This window comes from Pangasianodon hypophthalmus, chromosome 5 (genome assembly GCF_027358585.1).
Source record: "Pangasianodon hypophthalmus isolate fPanHyp1 chromosome 5, fPanHyp1.pri, whole genome shotgun sequence".
Classification (NCBI taxonomy): Eukaryota; Metazoa; Chordata; class Actinopteri; order Siluriformes; family Pangasiidae; genus Pangasianodon; species Pangasianodon hypophthalmus.
The window spans coordinates 24599578-24623763 of NC_069714.1; the positions used below are offsets into that span (position 1 = coordinate 24599578).

Here is a 24186-nt window from a genome sequence, read left to right on the forward strand (position 1 = left end):
TATTTGTAGCCAATTCATAATTCAAGAGTATTTTTAGTAAGCTGCTGTTACTTTTCTTAGTTGTAGTCGAAATGTCAATATTAATTTGGTTAATATTAGTCTATTCACAAACCTATTCAGTTTATTATCCATTTTTCTTCCCAAAATGATCATCGTTTGTCAAGGATTAGCAGTGATTGTTGATATTGATATATTTATTGATATAGCAGTGATTATTGATACCTGCTCACGTGTTTCCACACACCCTTCTTTAGTTGGAAACAGACTAAAAATAAAAGAACAGTTAATAACGGTCTTTAAATTTGATGGCCTACTCAGCTTATAGGAAGCCTAAGTTATAAATAAGGCCAAACACTGCTTTTAACCAGAAACATGTGTATTTATTTTTAAATATAAAACACTTCTACACTGCAGTGCAATTTGTTGCTTGCAGAAAGAAAAATACTTTCTTCACGGATTTTCCTGATGTCGCCCCATCTTTGAAAACCCAGCTATAGCGGCTGTTTAACGTCATATGTTCCTGTAGCTGGGCATGCAGGAAGTGACGAATACTGGACAGGAATTTAGACCTAGTGGGAAATGTTTGGTTTAGGCTATACTTTCTTAAAATCACACTGGAACAGAAATATAATCAGGGAAGCACTTTTAAAAAAGTAACGTTTTCACTCTGGAACAACTTAGAGGGATTTTTGTTTGCCGTTTTAGATTACGTTAAAAAAAATTAGCTCATTTCAGCTTCTGTTTTAGTTCCCTGTAACATTTCTAATCCCTTACATTTCCCAGCACTGGTGTTCAGGAGTGCTGCAGTGAGAGATGCTGCCCATTGGAAGTGTAATACAGTGCGTTGTCCTACTGTGGTGCTGTAGTGTTGGATGGGGGTTTACTCTGTGATTGGTATGTTAGGGTTGCCATATGGCTCTGGTAAACACTGTTCCATACGCTCCTATCAGGGGCTTCTCGAATCTCACAGTATGTCTGTAGAAGCAACTGTGACATGGTGTGTAAGTTTAGGATAAAGTAATATATGCACTATGCATATCAGTGATCCTATGGATTAGAATGTGTGTTTATATTAACACAGTGATTCATGTCTTAGACATAAGTAAAGGAGTAAGTGGGAAAAATCCAGGCTTCATATTCATAATCTTTACATTTACGATAGCACATTTTATTGAAATACTGTTGTGATAGTGACTGCTTTAATTTTTTTCTCACTCCAGAGACTTTAACCTCATTCTCCATGTAATAAGCCCAAGGAATACTTCATGACTAGACTCTACAGATTATGTGGTTTGCTGTGAATTTGTAAAAAAAAAATAATAATAATAATAATAATACAGATAATGTGGTTTGCTGTGGATTTGTAAAAAACTATAACAAAAAATAAATAAATAAAACAAAGCACACTACACATAAGCTCCCTATTCCATAATGTCATATAATGTCATATAATTAAATTCAATTTCACTAATACAGCATTCACTTCAGTTTAGACCTTTACCTAGATGAATATTTGTTAAATGTGATAAACTATAAAGGCTGGAATAGTTAAACTTGAAAAAAAACAAGCTGTATTAGGGTAGTAGGGTGAATTCTAAATGGCTTGACCATGTAGTGCACTACATAGGGTGTAAATGTTATTATTTTATTCCCTATCTAGTGCATATTTGTAGAAGTATGCTATTTGGGATTCAACTACCAGAAATAGCTATAAATTAAACAATTATTATGTCATTTCTGTCAATTCTAATAGTATTACCTAATTCATATTTGTCAGTTTCACGCTTGTGAGACACTTTCATTTCAGTGCAGAGCAGCTTGGTCGTAAAATACTGGAAATAACTGCCAAACTGGCTGCTGAGCGAACCGACTTGCTTATAAGCGTAAAACCACTCGCTGGACTCCTGATATTGGATTTCAGTTTGTGTGTTACTCCAAATAAACTCCCTTGAGCTGGATACTAAACATGAGAAAGAATTAGAAAGAGACTGAGAAATAAAGGATCGTGTCTCCAATCTGCTGTGTGTAATTCCACAAGGATGCTATGTGCCCCAGACAGTCTAAGTTTGTTGGCACATCTCACACGCCTTGTTCATGGAGTGTGAAATTAGTTGTTTTGTTTAGAATACAGTGCTCTTAAACATGTTCTGTTGCCTCTCTTCCTTCTCTTTGTAATTAATGGCCTTGTCCATAGACCCTATCACATTTACTTCCATTCCTTCAATCCTCTGTTTCTCCAGACTTTGTTTGAGATGCTAGCTCATGTCTGATATAGCTCCAGTGGGTTATGTGGGGAGAAATCATATCTATACAGTGGATGACTGTCTCATACGAAGAACACGTGTAGTTAACACAGATGGCTTCTATATGTATGCACTGTGATATTTAAAAATGTTAAAAATACGAACACTGGCTTTGAGTTGTGTGAGTTGACTTTACCTTGGCTTGGCCGTATACAGGGTGGTGAGAATATCTGGGAGGCCCAAGATGATGTATGGGAACCATTTTACCCATCATTTTGAACAATTTCCTAAAGAAAAATGACCCATTATTCAAGAAGAATAGATCCACTGGCCTGGTAAGAGTCTGCATGAGACAGCCAAGATTTAAAGGCTCCCCTTTGACTGTTTCAGAGGAACATTGCCCATTCAGATGTGGGGGGAAAAAAGAGTAATGGATCGACAGTTTGCCTAGTGACAAGAGAAGCAAGCCAGCAGCTGGGGGGTCTGTGGTTTAAATGCCAACATTAACTGAGTGTTTATGGTGCGTTACTGCGTTGTTACTAGTACCAGGAAGTTATGACAAATCTTCTATTGTGCCCTTGATTAATGCTGTCGTAGACAATGCTTGTTAGATAGCAAGATTGCAGGATGGATCAGTAAAGCATACACAAAATAAAATTGGTGTTTGGGTCATTACACCAGATGAGAGTTTTGGCGCCCATTTTGATCAGTATTCAGGTGTGCACCAAGTTCAGTGGCATTAGGATTTTTCAGGGCTTTTTTTTTTTTTTTATCTCTTCTACTTAAGACAGTTTCTCCTAGTTTTGCATGTATTTGTGAAGAATACATTTAGAATGTTCAGTAAAGTTGCATGTAAATGTATTCGCAAGCCAAACCAAACTAAAAATTCTACCAGATTTTAGCAAGTTTTGGTACCGCACATTTTGTCCGTACTCGTGCATATGTTGATAATCTCCAATCACCTGTAAAATACAAAGCATGTTCAGAGCACAGCTGATTTATATTTAGTGATGCTAAAAACAAACATAAAAGGCATAGCTCACAGAGACCTGAAAACGATAAAATGATAACTAAACTGTGAAAGAGAGCCTCCTAAATGCAGCATGTGCTAAATCTTCCAGTAATGCAGCTCAGCCACTGCAGTGTATCAGCTACCATATGCACATACTGAGGCCCTGCTCACACCTTGTATCAACATCGGTCTCAAGTGATTTGATCACAAGAGGACAGCCAAAATGCATAGCTGTTTACACCTGGCATTCTGAATGTGTCTCCAGCAACCACTAGTGATTGAACTTCATACATTTCTGCAGGAGAAATTCTGTCATGCACATTTTTAATATGGGTTTTCAGGCAGAAATGTCCTCCAAATCCATCCAATCTCACATACCTGTACAGGCTGTTTCAGACGTTTTGATCACGTGATCTGCTAACGAAACTTTTAAATGAACGTGAGGTCAGACGACAAAAGAAGGTACGAAAAGCAGCTGTTGTCATCTCTGCTGTTGTAGCATGGCCTTTATCCTTTAGACTAGCGGTGGAGAATGCTACAAGTTCAGTGCAATTTCCAAACAGTCTTGCAATGATTACGTATTCTCTGGCTAGGGCAATGACGCAGTCGATTAGGCCATCCTTCGTTGCTGTCTAGGGCATATCAGGATGCCTTTATGCTCACACTACAAATGTTATGCATTCCTATGTGTCCTAAACTACCTCTGAATGTTGTTTGAGGGATTGGATCACAGTGCATTTCGAGACACATTGGACCCTGTTCACATCTGTACTTACGATCGGATCACCCAGGACACTTGTTAATGCTGAAAAAAACAAACACATTTGATTTAGGAAATAAATCATTTTTGCCCTGATGTCTTTAACAGTCAGACATTACAGGTGTTTGTGAACTGAACAGCAACAATTCGGGACGCCTTCCTTGATTTCAAAACCATTAGCATTATTAATCCTGTTTAATTTGGAGTTTGAAGAGCAGATGGCACAGGCATATTAGTGTGAATAGTGTTTTATTACAGATTACAACCTCTGCGCCTGGAGCTTAAGCACGATCCTATGTGCATTTGCGAGTCAGGTTTGACCCTTATAGGGCTCTGTAGCTGCTCAGAGTTGGCCAGAACAGGAGGTTTCAGGAGTGTATTCCAGGAATGTGTGTGTGTGTGTGTGTGTGTGTGTGTGTGTGTCTTCTCCAAATGTGCAGTGGGACACTGAGGATGTTTTGCATTTCCTCAGGAAACTACGCTGAGTGTTTTGGATTTCCAAAGAAAGTCTCTGCATAATCGGCCGCAAGAGTGAGAGATTAGACAGAGGATGAGAGAGAGAGAAAGAGAGAGAGTGAAAAGGGGAGGAAAAGAAAAGACAGAGATGGGGGTGGAGCAGTAACCACACTGCAGGCAGTGCTTTCAGCCCATACACACTCGCACACGCTCACACACATGCTCACACAGTCACAGCACAGCAAAGGCAGAAGGGAGAACAGAAGGTGAGTGGACGAGTGGAGTGAAAGAGGTCTAACTTCAGTTAGTTCCCAGGCTGTTTGTTCTGCCACCTACAGTGAGGTAAGGTAGCACACGTGTGTACATGCATGCTGTTTTCTGTATTTTAAATCAGGAATAAAACAGATGTGGTGTCATGGTGATGATCAGAGCACGTTTGTAGTAAATTAGTCGCCTCCTTCATGAAAGACGTTTCTTGGTTTTAAAAGTTGTCTCCATGTGCTGAGGTGATGATGTGGGTGTTCAGCTATAATCTTGTTTCAGAAAAGGTTCAGTAATCCACATGCCTACAAACATGTGGCTTTAGTGTGTGTGTGTGTGTGTGTGCGTGCTGCAGTTGTGTGCTGCGGTTGTGTACTTCAGATATGCAGTGTGTGCTGCCTGATCTAAAGTGCATTTTAGATCATAGAAGTCAGGATGCACTTAGAGAACAAAGTGTCCCAAGTGTACATCATGCACCTTGCCCCAGGTTCTTAAAGTCAGATACATAATTTTTCAGTCTGTTATCCCACGTGTAGTTCATCAGTCAGGACATGTTTGGTGTCTGATGTTTTCTTCTAGGCTAATGTAGATAACAAATAACAGGAGTTCTTTTTCATACATATCTCTCTCAAACCGCATCCAGGTTTCCAGTGATGCCACACAGATTTGCTAATGTGGCTTACAACACAAATACACTAACTAATTTGTTACTGAAGATGAAGCAATCAGTGAACTTTGTAGCTCAGTGTAGCTGTGTTATGGGGCGGCCATCTTGGAAACCGGAATCACCTTTTTCCTTAGCGCACACTGGCGTCGTTTGAAGGTGGAAAGTGGAATTAGTTCATGATAATGATATTTGAAGATATACCACAGTGCGGTTGAATTTTCGAATTCTTGTGTGTTATTTTTGTATAACAGCACGGCTCGGACAATAGTTCCGGCTATAGCATGAACAGTTTTTATTAATGCGCTCATTCTAATATATTATTGTTTCCATAGTAACAGCTCATACGCAAGGACTGATATGGCGGATGATCCACTTAATCTAAGACTAATAATAAATAGATTTTAAAAAACATTCAGTCTTAACTATAAACCATTAAAATACATGACTTGTTGTTTATCAATACATTAAATGTTGTATTTGCTGTGGTATAAGCAGAGGAACACACTCCAGACCATGTGATTATTAAAAAAAAAAAAAAAAAAAAAAATCCACGCTGGGGTGGCATGATACGGCCCCTATGTAAAGCCACTTATTTTCGTATAACCGTATAATTACTTACGTAAAGTAGTTTCATGACATTGAAAATAATAGTTCTGTTTTGGACATAACAATGTAAATACAGTTAATTACGGGGCTGAGTGCTAACCAGCTTTCAGGCGAATGCTGATTGGTTGAGGCAGGGAGGTGTGTCCAGTTGAGTACTCAAAAATGTTGTGAGGTAACTTTGTGACCCTTCTTCAGTGGTTTTATCAAAGGCATCAGAGTAATATGAATAATGTAATTCTTTAATCTGAAATATATTGTGCACAAAGCATCCAGAAACAGAGATTCGCTCCTGTCTCATTCAGAGGGTCGTGGAATTTTTCTGTCATTACATTTCTTTTATCTGTTTTTTTTTTTTTTTTTTTTTTTTTTTTTTTTTGGCAATTTATGTGCAGTTGCGTGTTTGTGTCAGTGAATCTTGGCTGATATTTACTCAGTAAGCTCCATTTGAGCTCATTCAGATAGAACTGGAGAATTCATGGCATTTCAGCACATGCAGCAGTAATTTGTTTGGTCTGGAAAAAATTGTTCTTTTCCTAAACATGGACATACATATTATACATATTAAAAAGCAACACAAAATGGCAACTGTTATCAGCTGCGTTTGTATCCGTTTGTCTGCCTTAGACGTCTGCGTGATGAGGCTGGACATTTGCACAAACAAATTGCTGAATGAATCTAAACGAATCATTTAACTGAACAGACTGAATCTCTAGTTCACAAGTGCATATACACACAAGTCCTGAGTCTTTTTGTCTCTCCTGTGTTCCTGTAGGAGCTCCAGTTTGAGAGGCTGACCCGGGAGCTGGAGGTGGAGCGACAGATTGTGGCCAATCAGCTGGAACGATGCCGACTGGGGGCGGAGTCACCGGGAGCTACGAGTGGCAGGTACAGCACACACACAAACAGGCGCACACACTCAGCATGACTCTAGTTCTAGTCCACAGACCAACAGATGCCCTTTTGCTGTGAGTCCTTTTCTCTTTACTAACCCACTCTCAGGATTTTATTCCAATAATCCAGTAAATTGTAAGTATTCCATGAGAATTTATGTGTGTGAAGTATTTTCATTGGATTGTTTAGTATTGTGGACACATCTCACACTTTCTGCAGTTTGTTCTTGCATACAACTTATTTAACAAGCTTTCCTTGTTCCCACTTATAATCCACTCTAATGCAAGGTAATCCAAGTGATTTGGGGAAAAGTGATTTTCCTGAGTGTGGGTTAATGTCTATACACTCAGGCTTACAGCATGTCCTTATGCTAAGCTATAATTAGTCTGATTGCAGTTGGACGGAGTGCAGCAGTTTGTAGAGATTTTTCTCCTTTGCACACATCTTCATGCTTGAATGCTTGACCTCTCTCTTTCTCTCTGTCACACACACTCCTGTGCTTTGTTTTGAACAATGGAGCGTAGTCTGGATGATGTGGGTGTCTTGTGGTGCTCTTGCTTGATTCTTGCATTGATAAACCATTTGATGCTGGTGGTGCTGTGTGTCTGCGCTAACAATTGTGTGTATGTGTGTGTGTGTGTATATGTGTGTGAGCTTTTGTATAAAAGAGCAGTATTATTATGTTGTTGTGTGGGCTGCTGTGTATTATGAATGTGAGTTTATGTGGTTAAAACAGATTCTGTCTTAGGGTTTTCTTTCTGTCAACTTTAGGGTTAGTTTTATCGTGATCACAATTTTCAAGTTCCTAAGCGAACTAAAATGTTGAGATATTGGCGTGTTTATCTTACTGTTATCGATTTATTGTTTCTGGTGCGCTAAATTACAAGATCATCATTCATGTGTTTTAATTATTTCTCAGTCTAACTTAAGTCTAACTGTGTTTACGCTTAGCGAGGAATGTGAATGTGTGTTGAGCAGTTTTACTGTAATGCAGAGATTTGTCCATTAGAAGGAATGCAGGCGTATGATGTACAATATGAAAGAAAAGGCAGTTCTTTGTATCAAAATTAAAAAAAAAAACAGGGATCTTGTACTTTAAGAAAAGTATGGACATTTAAAGTGTGTGGAATTTCAGAAGATGATTTGGGAAAAGTGTTTATCAGATTTATGTAGACACAAGACACCAAGTTTTTAAATCTGCTTTTCTTTTTTTCTTTTTTTTTTCTCAGTTTTTATGTATTTTCTGCACAGTATCATGTTATTTTCTTTCTTTTATTTTTTGATAAAAGAAACTCAACATAGAAAGTCTTGGAAGTTTATAAAGTAAGCCTAGAAGAGGTGTAGATTTTTTTATTTAATTTTGCAAAGAAGGGTCAAAAGCCTTTTGTTCCTAAATTGGCTATAACATTGTGATTAATAATCAGTTTCGATATTATTCACAAAATCATGATGAAACAATGATCAGCCATAATATCTTTTGCAGGAGAAAGAAAACATTCCTATGTTGTTGTCAGAATGCGTAACTGTGTGTCAAGCTATATTGGGATCTTCATTATGAGAGTGTTACTGGCGTATACTCTGAGCAATGCTGTCTGTTAACGAGGCAAAAACCTTTAACACAGCACTTGTCCATGCCTGAATATTATCACCACTTTCTTTCCCGTCACTCATCCTATCATTGTCCATAGCTGCAGCTTGCACACAATGCAACCGGTCCTCTGTTTCCTTTCCGTCAGAGTCACGAACCAGCTGCAGATCAGAGATCTCATCAGACTGCATTTGAGACCAAGCTGACGTTATGGTGTGCTTGGAGGACTCTGTCTTAATTACTTAAACTCTGTTCAAACCTTGGCTAAGGGAAGATGCGTTGCATATGGTTATATGCGGTCACAATAATGATTATCTTCATATGCTGCTGTACAGATGGAGTGTGTGTGTGTGTTGGGGCTGAAAGTGTAGCTCTAGATGAGACACAGTACTGATAATGTGGAGTCAGGTGAATGTTTACCCACAGGTCCGTGTTTAAGTGTGCATTATGGAGTGTGAAAGCCCAGCGTGCTATTCTGGGAATCTGCAGCATATTAGAGCCCTCAGGCCCGACTTCATCCACCTGCTTCACCTGCATGGGGCGTTCTCACACACACACACACACACACACACACACACACACACACACACACGCACACACACACACAGGACCTATAAGGGTCAGAGACTGATATGAGGGTATGCAGATAAAGAGAAAGGGATGGGTATGAAAAGTGTGATCGAAATCTAAAAACAGAGGAAAGGTAGACAGCATGAAAGTTCCTTTGATAGATGAATGTAGATAAATGTAGAAATGAATGGGTGGATTGATCATGTGATAAAGAGATGATGTGTTGAGGGATTGGGTTAAAAAGTGCCTGTAGATGAACAAAGAGTATGCAAAAGTGTTGACTAGCATTTTCTCGAATCCTATATATAATCTACCACATGGGTAGTGTATTATTCAAAACATTTTCTTGTACTAAGAATGGACTGGAAAACCTGTTTACTCATAACACACATATAATGGGAGTCTAAATTCTTTCTATAGAGGTTAATGTGAAACATGTATTTTATAGAACATGTTCACAAACTCTTCAAAAGTATTTGTAGAATAAGATATAAATATGTATAATAGAGATGGGACTACTTTTTTCAGAAGTTGGAGTTTGTGGTTAGACAACAAACTCTTGTCTGACTGACTGCACATGGATACCACAAATCCTTAGGAAAAGTAAGTAATCGGAATTACTTTTACTGTTTTGCTCCAGTGATTGGAAAGTTGGATAAAAGTAGGGTTTGGTAAGACTTCAGTACAAGGAGCTGTGTCCAGATCATCACTCATTTTGATGCAGCTGTTTGAAGAACTAAAAACCCTGGAGTATTTATTTAACCTTTGCTGGACGTGTGTGAACGTGAATGAACGCTGTCCTGGCTGTGACGTTCACCACTGGCTCTGCTTCAATAGCCCATTCACTGTACAATGGAGCCCCATCAGAGCTTCATGTCTGCCACCACTCAAGCTTTTATGTCTTGTTGCCTCCAGGCAATCACTGACTCCAACCTTCAATCCCAACCCAAACTACTCCACCTATGTAGGGTGGTGCTTGAGATAGGTTCCATTCTCACATGTAGCCACGTATTATTGAACATACTTTAGAACCGGTAAATATATACTTATTCGGTTCTTTGCTCCTCTACACGCATGCATACACACATTATTATCATGCACGCATAATACCGACATGCACAGCCTCGTCGGCAAGTTAACAGGCTGTTCACACCTCTGCTGAATGGCAGTAAATTGCCATCTTTTCATTTGGGGTGCTCCAGCAGAGCGGGTGATCTCACAGCCTCTTCTTTTTAATTTGGATGTAAGCTCGTTTGCAGTAGCCAGGGGCAACAGGATGGACGACTCCAGTACGCGCATAGCAGTAACACCCTGTTTAAAGGTTACTGCAAGAGCTGAAGCTCAGTCTTACACAACTCAAGATCAAATTCAACATATTGCATTGGGAAGTGCCAGGCAAAATGTTTTTACATTTTGTTATAGTTTACCCAGTATAACTGACACGTAAATAAGGCAAAACAAGCGTTAAATCCTTCAATCTTTGTATTTAAGAACTTCTTCATTATCCACTCTCAGACTGTAATGAGACTCTGAATGTAAATGATTGCTTTATTAAAGTGAACTTATATGACTATAAGTTACTGTAAGTCTAGATTTTTCTTATAGTTGATGTTGGACACTGTTAGTATCTACTGTAAGACGAGTATATACTGTGTGCTAATTAGAGTGAACCAGCTCAGCATTTTCCTGTGTAGAGTTTCTATCCAATAAAATAAAAAGTCACAAACATTTTTCACCTCACTCCTACATAGTTCTTAGTTAGATTTTCTCATTTTTGTTCACCATTAGGAATAACACAGTTTTATTGTTCTTTTTAATGTTATAATTGTGTAGACATGTTGTATACTATGAACCTCTATTGTTTTACATGTAGAAACCTTTGAATCAAAATCAAGTGGATTTTTTAAAGTACTAAAAATAAATAATAAAGAAACATATAACAATAGTAAGCAACCAAATAAAGAATGTATTCATATAATTGGGAAGATTTACACGATTAGCTTTTTTAGAAAGGAGGAGGGGTGTTAATGGAGGAAGAGTGTGTTTTCTGATGGTTCTTATGCTAAGTGCAAGGTTTTGTGTGTGGGGGGTGTGTGTGTGTGTGTGTGTGTGTGTGTGTGTGGGCGTTTGTGCCGCTTGCTGCTTTTACGTGGCTGTGTCCAAACCAGGATCTCTGAAACCTTTTACTTTATGACACACTTGCTCTTTGTAATCCATTGCATGTGCTCTTTTTTCACCATTCTGTGTTTTTGTGCTTTTCATTCATACTCAGTGTCTCTATTCCTGTATACACAATATCACCAAAAGTTTGTGGACACATGACCATCACACCCACATGTGGTTCTTCACCAAACTGTTGCCACAAAGATGGAATCACACAATTGTATAGAATGTCTTTGTATGAGGAAGCATTACAGTTTCCCTTCACTGGAACTAAGAGGCCCAAACCTGTTCCAGCATGACAATGCCCCTGTGCACAAAGCGAGCTCCATGAAGACATGGATTGTCAAGGTTGGAGTGGAGGAACTCGAGTGTCCTGCACAGAGCCCTGACCTCAACCCCACTGAACACCTTTGGGATGAACTGGAACACCAACTGCACCCCAGGCCTCCCAGGACCTAACCATGTGGCTAATGTTCTCGTGGCTGAATGAGCACAAATCCCCACAGCCACACTCCAAAATCTAATGGAAAGCCTTCGCAGAAGAGTGGAGGTTATTATAACAGCAAAGGGGGACTAAATCTGGAATGAGATGTTCAACAAGCACATATAGGTGTGCTCGTTCACAAAATGTTCACAACTGGTGTTCACTAAATGTTGGCTATATGGTGTACGTGACACGGCAGTTCCTTCAGGTGTCCTCACCCTCTTCATCTTCTCCCATACTCTTATACAAGCATGCTCTTTAGACTATCTCCTGGTTTCCCAGCATGCTTTCCCTGTGCTTATCAATCAGGGACCCACTTGTCTGATCTGGCCATTTTTATGCACAGTCAGTCAGGCAGTGAGTCTGTCAGTGAAGTATTCCCTGGTGGATATGTCAGCATCCTTAATTCTCACACTGCAGGTTGGATTTGGCTGATTTGACTGATCTGTTACTGTTGTATTATCAAATCAAGCCAAATGTTCATCTTTCTGTATAATGTGTATACGGTACATTGGAATGTAGAGTGCTAATACACAACAGTGTGAGAGTTATCATCACAAGTCTTGCTTGTTTTTTTTTTTTTTTCTTCAAGCTCAGTGATGTCCTGAATTCTGTCTTGACTTCGCACAATAAGTGCCAATCTGCCTTCTTGACCTATCTTTGCCCTTTTTTGCGCTCTTTCTGAAATGAAAATTGCACAGCAAGAGCAAAAAAGGGAAAAAATATATCTAAATTTTCTGGCTGCTTGTGCTTTCAGAGGCAGAATGTTGTGAGAGAATGGAAGTCAGAGAAGCCGTTGGGCAAAATTACCATTGCTGTATGTTCTCAGCCAGCCATTATCTCACACATACATGCCAACACAGCAAGGTTTTTCACCTTTACATGCTGCGTAATTATTACTGTGCTTGTGGTTGCCTGTTTTATGGCTGCTAGCAGGGAGCAGTGGCTTAGACAGATAGTCACTGTTCAGGTTCATGTAGTTTTGCATTCTTTCATTTGAAAATTAATTTTCAGCATTTAGACTTGAAGTTGTTTTAGAAGCTGTATTTCTGTTATGTGCTGACTGTTTTAGTTTTAGGTCCTGATGTTGTTGTGTCTATCATTTCTTAGCTCATGCTCTGATTGGTAGAATTTTTTTTTGTGGGAGTGTAGATAACTGTAGCAACCTTGATTCTTGAACACAACAGCAGTTCTTTCATTGGTGTTTTTCTGAAGACGCAGCATATGTCTTTAGATCGATTGTAGGTATATTGCCAGTTAATTTCTCTTCTTTGATTAATTATATTTCTTTCTTTCCTGCAGTTCCTCTGAGAAGTCCCTTCACTGGAAACCCACAGGTAAAACCCTAATATTTGTATCTTTGTATATTAATCATTTTAAACAAAAGAGAATTAATCCATTAATGCCAAATTTAACTACAAGCAATCATACCATGTTTGTATTTCTGGCCTTAAGATATATTTTATTGTTTTTTGATGTAGGCTTTATCTCCAAATTCATGACATGCCTGATTGCGACAGATGTAAATTCATTTGTCTTCATGTTCAAACTTCTATTTGATTATCTGCTCAGGGGTACGGAAATAATAAGAGGATGTTCAGGATCGGATTTAATCAGGAACAACTTGACTTAATTAACATTAATGCTAGGCTTATGCCAATAATCAGTTACATAATACATCTCAACATAATATTATTGTGGAGACCTTGAAGTATCCTCACAACCCTGTGCCCCATTCCTAGGCAGGAAAGATTTTTAGGCAGGCAAATTTGAAAACGAATTGCATATTTCCTTCTTCTAGAAGATCAGGCCTATAAATCAGTGAAAACTCTTGTTGCTCTGACTGACGGTCAGTGATAAAATTAGGTACAATATCGTGATATTGCAACCTGTGATTAAAGGGTGGACAGTTAGGAGGAAATGAAAATGTAATATCAGTTAATAACTGCCAAAAGTAAAATATTTGCCTGATGGAGTGGGGAAATACAGACTTTGTGCACAAGAGGAGGAATGAGCTGTAGTATTGATTGAGCTAATGCACACTGTCGCTAAATAGATTTAAACTCGTACAATTGTAAATGAATTAGAATGGGTACACTGGGACATTAGCATTAGTTGCACGTCATTGCCTTTGTTTAGCTGTGTAATAATAGATCATACTAAGTACCGCTGTGGGTCCAATATTCCACAGGCACTGACTGATGCCTCATTAGTGTAACCTCTCAAATCTCACTGCTATAACCTTTCTAATATTATTAATAAATCTGACATTTGGGCTGCAAGTACAAATAATTTCCACAGTCAATGGAAAAAAGCATTTTCATACTAATTACATCTTTAAATTATACTGTCCCTTAACTTTAACTTCTCTTCACATCTAATTAAATATCTCTAATAATAGATCTGACATCATGTTGTAGAAAAGTCCAACGAATGAACCTGCAATTAATAATAGTGTGAGAAAGTCCACTGAAATAATGCGCCATATCCTCCCGAGCAAAAAAAAAAGGACAAAAATAGTGCAGTGTGTCAGCTTTAGTGTCATTAGTGTCCTAATTATACGTTTCATAAGCTTGTACAAACATAATACTGATCTCTTATTGTTTCCATTACTTTTGTTGAAATTCAAGGCACCCAGCTGTTGGAATGCACTCAGATAATATGGCCGCCACCCAGATGACTGACTGTGTGTGTGTGTGTGTGTGTGTGTGTGTGTGTGTGTGAGTGAGACAGAGAGAGAGAGAGAGACTGAGGAGGGCCGTTTAGCTGGGAAACTTGAGATTTAGCTAAGAAACAGGTTGTCATGTAACAGAACATATTGTCCAAAACAAAACACCAGTCCACGTTTGTCTAGCACCCTGAAGTGAAATCAGTGATCTAGGATCCAGTTCAGCCTCAGTATAACTGTTTTTTTTTGTGTGTGTATGTGGAGAAGGAGCACACTGTTTGTGTGAAAATTCTCTATTTTTATGACTAGAGGTGGGTGAGGTGGGTGCTTTTTCACAATTCACATTATATAACATGATCTTTATAGTGTCAGAACCCTGACTGAACTCTGGTCTCAATGCAGAATACTTAAAAATATTTAAAAAATTTTGATTTCTAAACATTTGAAATGCTTCATTCTGACAAAAATTTTGGAAAGCACTGTTTTTTTTTTCCACTATAATAAGGCCAAACAAAATTTAGGGAGAAAAAATAAACCATTTAATAGTTCTGTAATTTCACAAATATTTAGGCTTTTCTTGTGAGCCTGCAGTGCTGTACACGTTATCCCGAGGAAGTTCAATACTAGTGGTTAGTTTTGCAAGTAGGAAATTCACATCTTGCCTTTTTATTTTCTGCCAAACCAAAGTTAGTTACAAAGACATTTTAACAAACAAACTGGTATTACATTAGATAACTAGCTATCATTGTTTCAAGACTTTCAGAGTCAGGACCGAACTTTATTTAAAGCTGTGGTTCGATTCCAAAGGTTGACCTCCTGAAACAGGAAGTCAGAATGACAATGCTTTGAAGTGCTTGACTGACTTACACAACAGTCAATAGTGTTCAGGATATGTCACGCCCCACTGATTCTAAACAAATCTGAGAGTAGCTTAGTGAGCTTTCTAATTATGGAGAGCAGCAAAAACACTGGTTACTGATAGAGAAGTCGTGACAGTGTATAAAGACGGAATGAAATTCTCGCTCAGTCTGAAGAAGCCACATATTCCTGCATTGAAGAGCCCCAAGTTGGTAAAACATCTTTGAAAAGTCATGTAACCATGACCTTGCATAAATTCCACCCTCTACAGAATGAATAAACTCCAACCATTTTTCTTGACCCAGGGATGGTTGGAAAAGGGAACACTTTTCCTGCTAACGAGCTGTTACCAAGAGCAAGCCATTTATAAATTTAGCTACTGCACTCCATTTATGTCAAGCTATGTAATCTGTATTGAACTTGAACTGTTATACTGGAAAACATCTGATTGTGCAGCTTGAAAGTGCTGGAAAATTGCTTAAATTACACATATCAGGGATTTGAACATCTGCCAAAAGAAAAACGCAAAACTTAACTCGGAAAATTTGAAAAAATACTCGGTACAAAAATATCAGCTACTCGCTGCTCTGAGTAACAATGGAGTCAGTCAGTAGAAGTCTACAAAAATACTGACAGTATCTGCAGTATCTTTGGAAAACGTGGCAGTGTTGTTTAAAAGTGCTATTCAGATTCAGTTAAAACTGTACTGAGAATTTAATTAATTATAGTATTGATATTATATTGCCCAGCCCTGTGTAGGACAGTGAGTTAAATATATGATGAAATATAGGCATAAAATAAAAAGCGATTGAATAATTAGTAATTGAGGATCTAAGCTCATGGTTTTTTCTGAAATATGAACACTGACAGTTGTCATTTATGAGGGTGAGATGTGGTAGCGTGCACCACATGTGTAGGGAGACGGTAAATCCTGCCTTGTTGCATCCTCCTTTGAGTCATTAGAAGAAAATGGCCGATTCTGACACATGCTCGCTCTTTGCTGGATACAATTTTTTGCAGTGTCACTGTCTGTCCCGGCAGCAGTCGAGCTTTAGGGTGATGAAGTCCAGACTACCAGTGATAAAGCAGAATGACCGAGTGAGAGCCATTACGGGGTGTGTGTGTGTGTGTGTGTGTGTGTGTGTGTGTGTGATGGCCGGATATGGCTGCAGGAGGATTTGTAGTCTCCCAATGGTAATGAATTCCCATTATAGAGTTAAGCTTGATTACTGCTCACCATATCAGCCATATGCTGGGAGCTCATAAACGATAACCCAATTATAGCAATTTGTTAGCTTTATGCCACGGCTTGTATCAATAATTCACACGACCATCTGGATGCATTTTTTATAAAGTTTTCACATACACTGCAAATTGGTCCTTTTCCTTAAAGATTAAAGTCCTTTTTCGAGATTTAAGTGTCTGTGGCTGTCTGCAGCGTATTAGGCGGTGTAATAGTCTGGGTGCTGTTCGTGGACGTGACTTGCAAAGACTGCGGCGTGTTTGTGAGGAGGTGAGGTGAGGAGGTGGAGAGGAAGCTCTGCAGACACACTCAGTGCAGCGAGAGCTCCTGCGTCAGGATGTCAGAGCCGCTCGATCACAGAGTCAACAGACATGAGCAAACAGCATGCTAAAGAGACAAACACACACATGCACAGTCTGTCTGTAGACTCCACCATCATCCATATGAGACAGAGCTGCATGACATTGTACACAGGGTTAAGACCAGGGACTTCCTACCTCCTCATACAGATTTGTGCTGGACTGGAAAATAGTTAAGCTTTTAAACATCAGCATTTTCTTCTCAGTCAAATCAAAAGAGGGATTTGGATGCATCGTTACATTATTAAGAGATTAAATAAAACAGTTTATCTTCTAATTATTAGCCGCAGCCCTTGACTTTGTGATTATGTCCGGCTTTTTTTTTTTTTTTTAATGAGCAAGAAATTCAAGAGGAATTCTGGGACCTGGATAGTTGAACTGAAAGACTGTTCCAGAAAAGCTGTGGCTAATGCTAATACCTAATCCTTAGCTCACGCTGAGTGTATTTAGGCTATTTCATTTAAAAGCTAGTTAAAGAAAAAACAAATGGGATTTAGTTCTATGAAACCTCCTTATGGCTAATGATACCTCTGGGCTTAGCCTATGATTGGTCTCAGTGTATACCCAAAAGCTTAAACGTAAGTTGCTTACACCTCTGAGGCCAGCCCATAACTGTGTTTCATTTGTGCATTTTTATTTTTTCATAGATGTGTCAAGTTCCGCCGATGCCAAGTCTGTCAGGGAGCAGCTGTCACTGTGCTCACCGGAGCAGAGTTCTCTGCACGAAAGTGAGGGTCTGTCTGCACACGACACTTTTGATCAGGAGCCACACTGCAGCTCACACGGGGACCGGATATCGCATTTGAATGAAGAAAATAAGCAAAAAAGTTGTTGCTTAAAAGCACAGTATAGATACAACATTTACACTGTTGCCCACTAGTTAATAGACTTTTGCTTTTTATCATGTTCTACATATCTTCCAGGTTATTTGTACAAGTAAGGAATAAAAAAATCCACTGTTGCACCTTTAAGAGTCAAAATCGTATCATAATAGTTTCAGTGGTATCATCAAAATATTCGAATCGTTGCCTTAACAATCGGAATTAAGAATTGAAATCGTATCATAACAGATTTATTGGTATCATCAAATATTGTTTCATTGCCTTAAGAATCAAAATCGTATCTTAACAGATTCAGCAGTATTATCAAATATTGTATCGTTGCCTTGAGAATCAAAATCCTGTTGTATCACTGCCTTAAGTTTCAGTGATATCTTCAAATATTGAATTGTGTCCTTAAAAATCTGAATCGAGTCGTATGATGTGGGAACCTGAGGTTTGCACCCCTAATTTTTACACCCATGCTATCTAGTTGTAAACTCTATTTAGAAAAGAACTGAAAACATTTTACTCGCTTATAATGGAAGTCTAAGGGCAGTTTCTGAATTTTACATGAAGTGCATATAATGGTAGAACACTTTTATTAATTTTTCTGTCAAAAGTTTTTATAATTAAGGCTCAATCTGTATAATTCGTCTTCTGAGAGATGGAAGTAACTTCTTCTCTCATGTCAGCCTCCTCATGAAAGCCTTAGTGTAACGGTTGTAGTTTTTAATATGTGTTACATACTGCATTCTTTTTCCAAGTACAAGAATTCATTCTTGTCTGTTCTTGTCCATGATAATCACACATACTACAGATGCAGTGGATCAAGTCTCCTATACTTTGGTTCAATCTTCCTGAATTCCTTTCATCACTGCTCAGATGATGAGCCTTCTGACACTAAAACTAAATTATAGCTGAAAGCACATTATAGTATTTCTCGACTCAGGATAGTTGCTGTTCAAATAAAGAAAAAGCTGTAAGGTTCTGCAGACTGCAAATGTGTGCATGATATAACCTTAAAAATGTGTTTTTCTCTCTCATTCTCAGGGTCTGTTGGGAACTCGCGCAGTTCCACTCAGATGAACTCGTATTCTGACAGCGGCTACCAGGATGCAGGCAGCTACTACAGCAGCCAGAACATGGGGAGGACGGAGGTGCGCCTGCAGCACTCGTACCCGAGCAGCGGTCCTGCTGCGAGCGGCACGCTTATGAGGAACTCCAGGGCAGAGGGCCAGGCTTCCAGCCAGGTGGGATTCATTTGTTAAAAAAAAATCACATATACTCAGCTTACTGTGTGACGTAAAGTAGAATAGATGCAGATATTAGACTAGAGATAGATAGAATAGAATGGGATGGGTAGATAAATCAATTTCTAAATCCAAGATGAGCCCATGCTTCTTTTCATCCAGTTGGAGATTCAGCCTTAATATGAAACCCCATTACTGATACTGGGCCACAGAGAAAGTCAGGTTATTATCCAACATACAATAACTAGAGCAGCTCTGCAATCCTCTCCAAGGAAATTGATCTATAACTTGTGTATATAGAAGACGAAAATGCACACATAGAATTGTTTTTTTTTTTTTTTTTACAGGTCCTTAATAAAAGCTATTTTTTGTTATTTGTTACCTGCATTGAAGTTGACTGAGCAGGGCTATTCTGAGTGAAAGAATGTGCAGGGCTGGTCTCAGGGGAGCACTCAAGTGAAGGGTTTTGTTTAGCAGTCCACTTTTTCTATACTGCAACTTCATAATATTAGGTTTACTTCATATAGCACTTTTCTCAAACCCGAAGTCATGGCTTTCAGTGGGAAGTGGGTAGAAGGTGCGGAGCTGCCTAGTTATTGATGAGAGACGTATGGCACTGAGTGAAGAGATGAAGGGGAGAGGCTTCACGGAGGCTCTTGGGTGCTATGATGCTGAAAGAAACCATGGAACAAAAAAAAAAAACCTTTGTGTTGTCTTTTTACTATATTACTTCCCCCACAGAGTTTTTAGACTGATGGTATTCTTAGTCCAAGACCTAGTGAACCTGTATCAGAATGTATTTATTGATAGACTTCAAAGCACTTCTGTTAGTCGCTCTGCCAAATGCCATAAATGTAAATGTAAACTCTTGGAGCTACAAATGAACTGGACCTAACCTTAACAAACAGTCCAGGGGGGTGTATGGGCATAATAGTTCACCGAGGTACCCCAGGGCACAGCCATTTAAGGCTTTGTCGATGAGAAGCAGGATTTCGTAGGGGTTGGCTAACAAGGGTAGAGTGGGTGAGGTGTGGACAGGCGTATGTGAGAACTCTAGTAACTGACTTTTTGATATATTGAAGATCACCTAGTGTTCTGGTAGAAAGAGCAATAAAAAGAGAATTGCAGTCAAAATGGAAGGTTGTGAAGGCACAGACTAGGGTTTGAACATCCTTAAAATTGATTAAAAAGATTGCTGGTGAGAGAACAGGCATGGGATTCAAAGAAATGAGGACTCAGAGTGGTCTGACAATAACCTAATCAGTCTCAAAGTACAAGTATAAATGCGTAGATATTAAAGCTTTGGAAGAACATCTGTTTTAACTGTATTGAAATTAAGGTAATTTGGTGCTTGAGCTCATGTATGCAGGCTAATAAAGATAGACAGCATTAGATGTGGTCTGTGTTGTCCGCATAACAGTGAAAACTAAGGCTGTGACAGTGTATGATGTAGCCAAGGGGGAGCATGTAGATTATGAAAAGAAGTAGACCGAATACAGATCCCTGAGGGACGCCGCTGAGTAACACAAGCTGAAGAGGATTTGTGTTTGTTGATGGTAATGAAAAGTCTGTTGCTGAGATAGGAGGTAAACCACAAGAGGGCTAAATCCGTCATGCCTGAGGCTGAGAGCTGTGTAATAACTATGTCATAGTATCAAATGCAGTGCTTGGATCAAGGATCAGGAGAATACTAAGGCTCCCTGAATCTGCAGACAAGAGAAGGTCATTAACAATTCTCACGAGGCCAGTCTCTGTGCTATGGAATAGTAGCAGTCCAGATTGGAAAAGCTCATACAAATTGTTAGTAACTAGACATTCTTGAACATTTTCAGTACATTTGCCACAAAAGGGAGATTGGACATTGGCCTATAGTTAGCTAGATCATTTGCATCTAGTACCTTCCTCCAGCATTGGTATGACAGCTACTAGTTTTACCCCAAAACCATAAGCTAGTCTGTGTACAAAATGTTCATGATATCACTGCACTTTAAACAGTGCCATCTTTTCTCTGCCTGTGTGCCAGATGTCGGGAGGTGTCAGCGGGGCGATCCCAGGACGAGCCATGCGGCGTGTGAGCTCAGTGCCGTCTAGGACACAATCACCCGCCTACAGCACTAGCATCTCTCCCTCGCGTGGGTCTTTGCGTGCATCACCGGGCAGTGCCTACGGCTCACCCATCATGACTGAGCCCAAGCCGCTGCCCAGCATCTTCTCCAGCAGCACCCTGCCCAACTCCCAGCGGGCCAGCTCTCCCTTCTCCGCCCAAAGGAACTCGCCCTCCACCTTGCGCAGGATGGGCTCGGGCACCAGCGCCAACCGTACCACCTCGCCCTACTCAGCACGTCTGGGCTCACCACTCAGCGTGGCAGGGGAAGAAGGACAAGCAGCATCAGGTTCGTCTCCAGTGCGAACGGGAATGACAGCTGTGCCACAGCATTATGGGTCAACTTTGCCAAGGACGCTCCTGCATGAGGGCTCCGATCCCTACAGCACACACTCGTACGAAATCTATGAGAGGATGGTGCCACGGCCAGACAGCTTGACAGGTGTGTGTGTGTGTGTGTGTACTAATCAATTTCCTGTTTGTGAGTGTGTGATACTGTTTCTTGCAATTTTTCTTAACTGTCTTCATCCTCACAAGCATTCCATTCATGTGATGCATATAACAAGCTCGTCCACTCAATGCTTTACATCCTTGTGCTGCCTTTTTTTTTTTTTTTTTTTTTTATTATTTTTTTTTTTTATTTTAAAAGTACGAGTGTCTGCAGTATTAAAGGTTATTTCAAACTTAAACACATTTCTAATCCCTTCAGTGACATTCTTATTCATGCAGTCACTTTTTATAATCTTCCTTTTTGTGCAAGTTCTGATCTAACACTGAATCAGTAATACCAATCTTGATCCTTGCTAATTCCCACCAGCACATCTCACTTCCTCTCTCACTGAATTCTTTTGTGATGGGTTTTGGTCCCATATCTTTACATCATAGCTCTGCTGTTCCTCAGTGTATCGCTAATTGCAAGCTTTCCATATAGAATACAAATCTGGAGAAATAAGAAAACAAATCTGCCCATAAAATACTGCAGCAGATGACTAAGTTTCAGAAGCTCGCTCATAAAACTATAACTATACACTGTAAATGTGTGTCTGGAACATAGATGCCAATTCTCTGAGCTTTAGAATTGATTTAAGTTCGCGTTGTCTTCACAGCCATATGTCATTGTTGGAGCTAAATGAATAGGGAGTTAAAAGCATGTGCCATGGGGAAGTGTAGAGGAGCTAGGCAGTGGGAGGATGATAGAAGCTTTGCTGCGGCTGACAGCTCTTATGGGCAATTTATCCATAAGCGCTGATGGATAGATCTGTTGTGGTTCGTCGGCGTGGGTGTCTGCCGAGAGCTTTAGCGCTGACATTTCTAAAGCTCGTGGAAGTGAATTTTCTGTGACAGGGCAACACTCCTGTCTGTCTTTATCTGTCTTTCTCCTTTTTCTTCCACACGAATAGGAGTTTGATTTAAAACTGCTGTGTACCAGCGTGTAGTGAGTCAAGAATCTCTGCTGTGGTCTCGTTTTCCCTTTCAGGAACCCTGTGATTTATTTTTGCTCACTCAGGTAATAGCTGGCTATTGTGATAAGTTTTATCTAATGGTGATGGCCCACACAAGGAAGCATTTCAAGTCAGGGTTTTATCTACAGCTGGTGGCAGACTCACTCTTTAGAAAATGAAATCTCTTTTACTCTCAGCGCAAATCCGAGCAGTGGTGAGGTAAGTGACGTGACACAGGTTTGCTCTGAAATACAAATTTGCAGGATGAGGCAGAAAATTATGCCAAATGTTTGAGTATCAACAGATTTAAATCCTTAAAACTTGTCTGTTAGTAGCTGCAGGATCTACTGTAACATGTAATATTACCTGTTTCTGTTTTTCAATGTATCCAAATGCTGATCAAGTTAGCAAGTTACTCATTTCTTGCTTTAGTTTGTTGCTAAAGTACCATTAAATTTGTAGCACAAGAACACTAAGTTAATCACACCTACCTTGAGGACAGTATTTTATTGTAAATCACAACCCATTTGGATTTGTTAATTTATATACTATTGGAATACATCTAACTGTTTTACAGATGTCTTAATTAAATACATAAGAACATCTGTACACCAGACTCATTCATGCAGTTATCCAATCAACCAATCATGTGGCAGCAGCACAGTGCATAAAATCATGCAGATACAGGTCAAGAATTGATGTTCAGTCAATGTTCATGGTCAACATCAGAATGGGGGAAAATGTGACTTTGATCATGGAATGGTTGATGCTTCCATATGGGCTGGTTTGAGCATTCCAGGAACTGCTGATCATGTGGGATTTTCATGCAGAGTGTACACAGAATGATGCGGAAAACAAAAAACATCCAGTGATCTGCTGTTATGTTGATGAGAGAGGTCAGAGGAGAACAGTCAGACTGGTTCACGCTGACAGGAAGACTATAATTACTCAAATAACCACTCTTTACAACCGTGGTGAGCAGAAAAGCATCTCAGCACGCACAATACCTCAAACCTTGAGGCAGATGGGCTACAACAGCAGAAGACCGTGATCGCAAGCTACCAAATCAAATTGTATAATTTTGTAGCATATATGATGATATCATTAAATACCGAATTGTTGCCTTACGAATCGAAATTGTATCATATCATCTGTAAGCCTGAGGTTTACTGCTGCTTACTACTACAGTTTACATCCGCTAGTGTTGCAGTGTTTAGATGTATGATTACTTTAAGGACTACTGATAGTGATGATCTACCTTAAGTGTCTAGACCAACTGAGATTCTGTAATAGAAAATAGATGAAAAGCAGTTCAGAGGATTGAAGCAGGCACTCGGTGTTTTTTTAAAAAAAATTTAAAAAAATTTTTTAAAAACTGGCTGTAATTCAGTCACCCTAGTTGTTGTTTTTTTTTTTTTTTTTTTTTTTTTACATATAATTTTTGGTCTAATTAGTGAAGCAATGATATGGCTTATTAAAAAAAAATTTTGGACAAAGAATTTATTGCGTTTATTCTCAGTTACAGAGTACATAGCACTAGTCAGAAGCACCAATGTAAAACAAAATGTATTTATAACCATGAGCTAATGATTCATAGGTAAGCATTGAAAGATATTTAAAATTTTATATCGTTTGACTTTTAGAGATGTTCGCTGTTCTATACAGTGCTAGTTTTAAACTAACTGTCGTTAATGTGTGGTTTAAAATGGGTTTTATTAAGATAGATCCTGACTTACCTTC

General features: G+C 39.2%; 1 protein-coding gene across 14 annotated transcripts in view; it reads left to right on the forward strand.

Moving 5' to 3' along the window:
* LOC113523655 (plakophilin-4) overlaps window positions 1–24186 on the forward strand; it is a 125404-nt gene that overhangs the window by 62126 nt on the left and 39092 nt on the right. For 12 of the 14 annotated variants that reach the window (XM_053234282.1, XM_026909720.3, XM_053234278.1 and 9 more), the window contains 5 exons: window positions 6778–6890; window positions 13004–13038; window positions 17477–17563; window positions 18701–18900; window positions 20924–21446. In XM_053234282.1, coding sequence (XP_053090257.1) covers window positions 6778–6890; window positions 13004–13038; window positions 17477–17563; window positions 18701–18900; window positions 20924–21446 — 958 coding nt within the window. The remainder of the gene's footprint in view (window positions 1–6777; window positions 6891–13003; window positions 13039–17476; window positions 17564–18700; window positions 18901–20923; window positions 21447–24186) is intronic. The other 2 variants (XM_053234279.1, XM_026909700.3) reach the window with 1 other exon arrangement.